Source organism: Chionomys nivalis, chromosome X (genome assembly GCF_950005125.1).
Source record: "Chionomys nivalis chromosome X, mChiNiv1.1, whole genome shotgun sequence".
NCBI lineage: Eukaryota > Metazoa > Chordata > Mammalia > Rodentia > Cricetidae > Chionomys > Chionomys nivalis.
In genome coordinates, this window is record NC_080112.1 from 93226167 (window position 1) to 93232405 (window position 6239).

General features: G+C 46.0%; 1 protein-coding gene across 1 annotated transcript; it reads left to right on the plus strand.

The window, feature by feature from the left end:
• Positions 1–4129: 4129 nt before the first annotated feature.
• Positions 4130–5794, plus strand: LOC130868194 (E3 ubiquitin-protein ligase RLIM-like). The gene has a single exon (XM_057760450.1). The coding sequence runs from the start codon at positions 4130–4132 to the stop codon at positions 5792–5794; it is 1665 nt and encodes a 554-aa protein (XP_057616433.1).
• The last annotated feature ends 445 nt before the right edge of the window (positions 5795–6239 follow it).

A 6239-nucleotide genomic window follows, 5' to 3' on the forward strand; every position in this document is an offset into this window, starting at 1 on the left:
GGCCACCCCTGCTTGTTTCTTAGGTCCATTTACTTGATAAGCCTTATTCCAACCCTTTACTCTGAGTAGGTGCCTGTCTTTGTGGTTGAGGTGTGTTTCTTGTAAACAGCAGAATGTTGGATCCTGTTTTCGTATCCAATCTCTTAGTCTGTGCCTTTTTATAGGTGAGTTGAGTCCATTGACATTAAATGATATTAATGACCAGTGGTTGTTAACTCCGGTCACTTTTTTAGTAGTAGATTTTGTGTGTTTCCCTTCTTTGAGTTGCGCTGGTAAAGGGTCTCCAGATGTCTGAGTTATTGTCGTCATTGTTGGACTCCTTGATTAGTGATTTTCCTTCTATTACTTTCTGTAAGGCTGGATTTGTGGCTACGTATTGTTTAAATTTGTTTTTATCCTGGAAAATTTTGTTTTCTCCATTTATAGTGAACGAAAGCTTGGCTGGGTATAGTATTCTGGGCACGCATCCATGGTCTCTTAGTTTCTGCAGTACATCTATCCAGGACCTTCTGGCTTTCATGGTTTCCATAGAGAAGTCAGGTGTAAGTCTGATAGGTTTACCTTTATAAGTAACTTGGCCTTTTTCCTTTGCTGCTCTTAGTATTCTTTCTTTATTCTGTATGCTTTGTGTTTTGATTATTATATGGTGAGAGGATTTTTTTTTTGATCCAGCCTATTCGGTGTTCTGTATGCTTCTTGAACCTTCATAGGTATATCTTTCTTTAGGTTGGGAAAGTTTTCTTCTATAATTTTATTAAATATATTTTCTGGACCGTTAAGCTGCGCTTCTTCTCCTTCTTCAATTTCTATTATTCTTAGGTTTGGTCTTTTTATTGTGTCCCATATTTCCTGAATGTTTTGTGATGAGAATTTGTTGGCCTTGCTGTTTGCTTTGATCAGCGTGTTTATTTTCTCTATGGTATCTTCAGAATCTGAGATTCTTTCTTCTATCTCTTGTATTCTGTTGGTTATGCTTGCTTCTGTAGTCTCTATTAGTTTACCTAGATTTTCCCCGTCCAGCTGGCCTTCTGTTTGTGTTTTCTTCTTTGCCTCCATTTCAGTTTTTAAGTCTTGAACTGTTTCCATTATCTGTTTGATTGTTTTTCCTTGGTTTCCTAGGGTATCATTCACTGATTTACTCAATTCTTCAAACTTTCTGTTATACTTCTCATCCATTTCTATAAGGGCATTTTTTACATGCTGTTTAAGGGTGTCAATCACTTTCATAAAGTCAATTTTTTCTACTTCTTCATGATTAAGGTGTTCATGTCCTCCTGTTGTGAGGTCGCTGGGTTCTGGTGGTTTCATATAGTTTTTCAGATTGTTGGGTGAATTCTTGCATTGGCACCTGCCCATCTCTTTCTCCGATTGCTCCCCTATGGATCTTCTTTTACCGGATCAGGTCTCCTTGCCTACTGATGTACCTTCCAAGTGATGGCACTCTGCAGTGATAGCTCTCCTGGTGCTCCAGTGATGTCTCTCCTGGTACCAATATCAGATCTCCGTGCCCAAAGACGGCTCTCCTGGTACCCAGATTAGCTCTCCCACTGATGGCTCTCCTGGTGCCAAGATCAAATCTCCCTGCAGGTTGGGTAGTTCGTAAACAAAGCCCCTACCTTGCTTGTTGCAGGCAGGCCAGTGAAACAAAGGAAGTCTCGTCTGCCTACTTACCCTGAGGATTTGCCCCCAGCACCAGACAGACTGAGCTGGATGTTGTTATGTGCCCAAAGAGGAAAGGGGGCAGAAGGAAGAAGGGTTCTGGATGCAAGCTGGGTGGGACAAGAAGAGAGAGGCAGTATGCGGGGTATAGAGCCCCTGCAGGGAGCCCAGGGAGTGTAGGGTGGGGGATGAGGAACTTCAGAGTTCCCTGTCCAGGGCTGCTTCCGCTGCCGCCGGTCTCAAACTCACCCCACTGCTGTCTCTCCTGGAGCCGAGATCAGATCTCCGTGCAGGTTAGGTAGTTCGTAAACAAAGCGCCTACCTTGCTTGGTGCAGGCAGGCCAGTGAAACAGAGGAAGTCTCGCCTGCCTACTTGCCCTGAAGATTTGCCCCCAGCGCCAGACAGACTGAGCTGGATGGTGTTATGTGCTCAAAGAGGAAAGGGGGCAGAAGGAAGAAGGGTTCTGGATGCAAGCTGGGTGGGACAAGAAGAGAGAGGCAGTATGCTGGGTGTAGAGCCCCTGCAGGGAGCCCAGGGAGTATAGGGTGGGGGATGAGCCACATGGATGCTTTTATTGGCTATCTGTGGCCACAGGGGACACAGTAAGCAGCATGTGATTGGCTGAAGTCCCACATCATCTCCCCCTTTCTCTAAACAAGATCGAACTAAACCCAATACAACTATATACAGTAGGAACAGATACCAAATATAAAATTACAAACAACAAACAATATTAAGCAAGAAACATATAACAAAAGTTTTGCTAAGCATTCTATTTCAAGGAGTCTAAATAACGAAGAGAGTAACTACAATTATCTTGCCTCTTACTGGCTAATTCTCACTGGCTAATCTTGATTATCCCATTTCTATTACTGAGTGTAGCACCACAAGGTGGTGGCTTACCAGGAAGTGTCTTAACCTGCGTCCATCCTGGAGAGGAGAGCTATAGCGTCTGTCTCACCGCCTTATTCCTCCCAGCATTCTGTTCTGTCTTCCTCGTCTACCTATGTTCTGACCTATCAGGCCAAGTAGTTTTCTTTATTAATGAACCAATGGAAGCAACAGATAGACAGAAGACCCAGCTACATCAGTGTGTGATTTCTTTCTGGGTCTCCCAACACTGGAGTCTGCTAGGAGCAAAGAGTGGTGTGTTTAAATAAAGTTCTCTTGCCTTGTCTACCATTTATGAAACTGCTGTTCCTGGATTAGCCAAAGGTCAGGCCTTCAAAATATCCATCTTCTTTGGGAGCATCTCTTCTCTGTATAGCAACAGCCTCTACTACACACACTCTGCTTTCCAAGCCTTAGGGCTATGCAGGTGCTCCCATGTTCTATCTTCTCCAGAGTTTATGTTTCGGGCTCTGCCTCCTTACCAAATTGATGAGAGGCCCCTGAACACTTTGAAGAGTGGGGAAGGGGAGCAAAGAGAGGACTGAGATCTGAGCAGGAGGCTCAGGCTCTGTGTTTTCATAAGTCAACCTCAGTGAATGCTCTGTGGGAGGAAGGGGGCTGTGGAAATCAAGTGTTCCAATGGGTCTGAGTTTCTGTTTTCCATCTTGCCAGTAGTGAAATGCATGGCAGAAAGGTACCTCTAGAAGTCAAACTTCCTGCCAACCTCAGATGACAGTAACAGTTCCTTATACTTACATGGAGGGCTGGGCTAGAAACCACCATTACCCTTGGCACCCTAATCAGATGCCAACCTGAAAGGATCAGCATGTCCATATCTGCTTTCCCATTCTCTGTAATAGTGCCTACAGCTATCTCCCACTCGAGGGCTGTAGCAGGGTGTCTTCAGGCTCCCTGACTTAATCCTCGTTCTCATGACACCAGAGTAGCGAAGGTCGACCCCTTGGTTCCTTCTCATGATGGCACCTAGCCACTGTGATTGGGGAAGGGCACAATGAACATCCTGTGTGATGCCAACCCATCATGAAGCAATCACCATCCCACTAAATTCCCCAGGGTGATGCCAGCCTTGCAAGAAGAGTGGGTTTGTCCTACGAGTAGGACTACCAGTCACTCTTCACCAGGCCCACCTGGTACGCTTTGGCTGAATCATCTGCTTTCTAAATAGACCATCTTGAGTCCTGTGGAGTAGCTGAGAAAGGGGACCTGAAATACATTCAATAGGTAATTTGGGGTGACTTTAAGAGAAGTTATCTTGAGTGGATTTCTGTCACTGCTAGGTAACAATGGGGAAGATAATGGTTGCTGGAGCTACGTCTCAGAATGGGCAGGCGCTGGGCTAGAGGCGGGTCTCTCCCAGGCATTCTGAGGCTGGCTAGAGAGGAGGAGGCAGGCAAGCGGCAGAGCTTAGGCTGCCTCGCAGGCAGCGGAGGCGGCAGAGCCCAGCCAGTCCCCTTCTGGCAGGACCACTGAAGCCTAGTGAAGAAAACTAAAGGTCCAGTTGATTGGATTTCAGTACTATGTCATAACAGACAGATAATCCTCCGCTTGTTCATCAAGATGGAAAACTCAGATTCTAGCGATCAAGGAAATAACCAATCTGCAGCACAGCGCAGAAGGCAAGTGGATTGCTTGGATCGGGAAGAAGCTTTCTATCGATTTGTAAATAATCTGAGCGGAGAAGACTATCAACTTCTGAGAGACAACAATTTGCTAGGCACCCCAGGTCAAAGTACTGAGGAAGAGCTGCTCAGAAGACTACAGCAAATTAAAGAGCGGCTGCCGCTTCCGCCGCCGCCGCCGCCGCTGCCACCGAGCATAGAAAAAAATGGAGACTCTTCAGATGACGAGTCCAGTGATGACTCCATGATAGATGATCTTAGCTCTGTCAGACAGACTGGCAATACAAGAAGTGGTCAGAGAGAAAATCAGTCCGGGAGGTCAGTGAGCCACACTAATTCAAACAGTGGTGATTTCAGATTCAGTTTAGAGATAAATGTTAACTGTAATAATGGAAGCCAAACCTCAGAGAATGAAAATGAACCACCTGCTACACGTCTTAGTGCAGAAAACATGGATCGCAGCATCCACAGGCAAATGGAAAATTCAGCATCTGAGACATCATCTGCCAGAACACCTAGGTCAGAACACAATTCTGCTGAAGCATTAACAGATGTGCCATCCACCAGAGGTCGGAGGAGGGTAAGAAGCCCGAAACCAGAACACCAGCGAAGAACCAGAGCCAGAGCTGAAAGAAGTAGGTCTTCTCTGCACCCAGCAAATGAAATTCCACGAAGATCTCATCATAGCATCTCATCTCAGACTTTTGAGCAGCCTTTGGTAAACGAGATCGAGGCAAGTTCTAGAGCCCCTCACCATGGGACTTTGAGACACCAGATAAGTGGACCTGAGTTGCTAGGTAGAGGTCGTTTTGTGGCTTCTGGGTCAAGAAATTCTGCCGCTCAAGGGACAAGCTCTTCAGACACAGATACCAATGGGGAAGCGGCAGGATCTGGTCAAAGACCTCCAACCAGAGACCTTCAAGTCAGAAGAGTTCTGCTGCCAGAAGACCGGCAGAGAGCTAGCATAGCTAGCAGAACAAGGTCAAGGTCTCAGTTCCCAAACAACAGGGTCACTTATGAAAGTGAACCTGGAGGTTTTAGAGGCACCTTTACACTTTCTGAACGTGCAGCTGGGAGGACCCATGTGAGTACTCACAGGTTTTCCACTCTTTCAATCTTCAATACTGGATCAAGGCAAACTACATCTGTTTCGATTCAAACCAGGTTAAGGCAGAGAACAACAGCTTTTGGTGAGCTTCTGTGGAGTGGAAGAGGGAGCTCTGGTGGTAATAACTCTGCTTCCGTCTCCAGCTACAACCCTGCCTCCAGTTCCATTGACGAATATTCAGAAAGTATCTCAGAGATGTTTGAAGGAGGTGTTGAAGCAACCCGACTTTACCCCTTTAATGACAACCACCTAAATAGAGGACCTACCAATGTACAGAATAATAACTTGCCAACGAGAAGTTTTGGTGAAAATGATGCATCAAAGACATGCACTATTTGCATTACTGAATATACAGAAGGCGACACACTTCGTGCTCTACCTTGCTCCCATGAGTACCACGTCCACTGCATCGACCGCTGGTTATGGGAGAATAACAGCTGTCCCATTTGTCGCAGGGTCGTCTTATCTTCCTGGAACAGACGAAGGGTTCTCTAATGAGAACAGACTCTCGAAGCTGTGTTGCTGGAATAGTGACTGGCAAATGGAAATCGCTTCCTTATCTCCGTGTTTTTGAGCGGTACTTTAATATAAAGTCACAACCTGAATCGAGTCATTGCTTTCTGAGGGAATCGTGTCTTTTTTCTAGTTTCTCTTTCAGGATAGAAATGATGGAGGAAGGTCATTGGTTAAATAGTAAAGAAACAGCTTGGCCCTCATAGGTTAGAACATAGGTGGGTGGAGTGAACAGAACAGAATGCTGGGGGGAAGAGGAAGTGAGCTCAGATGCAGGGCAACTCCTCTCAGAGCCAGACGCCATGCCGCTGTGCTCCAGAGCAGACGCGATGCAGCCAGCCGCCAGGTCAGACATGCTGAATCGTTCCCGGTAAGACTAGTGCTACACAGATTATTAGAGATGGGTTGATCGGGATATGAGAATTAG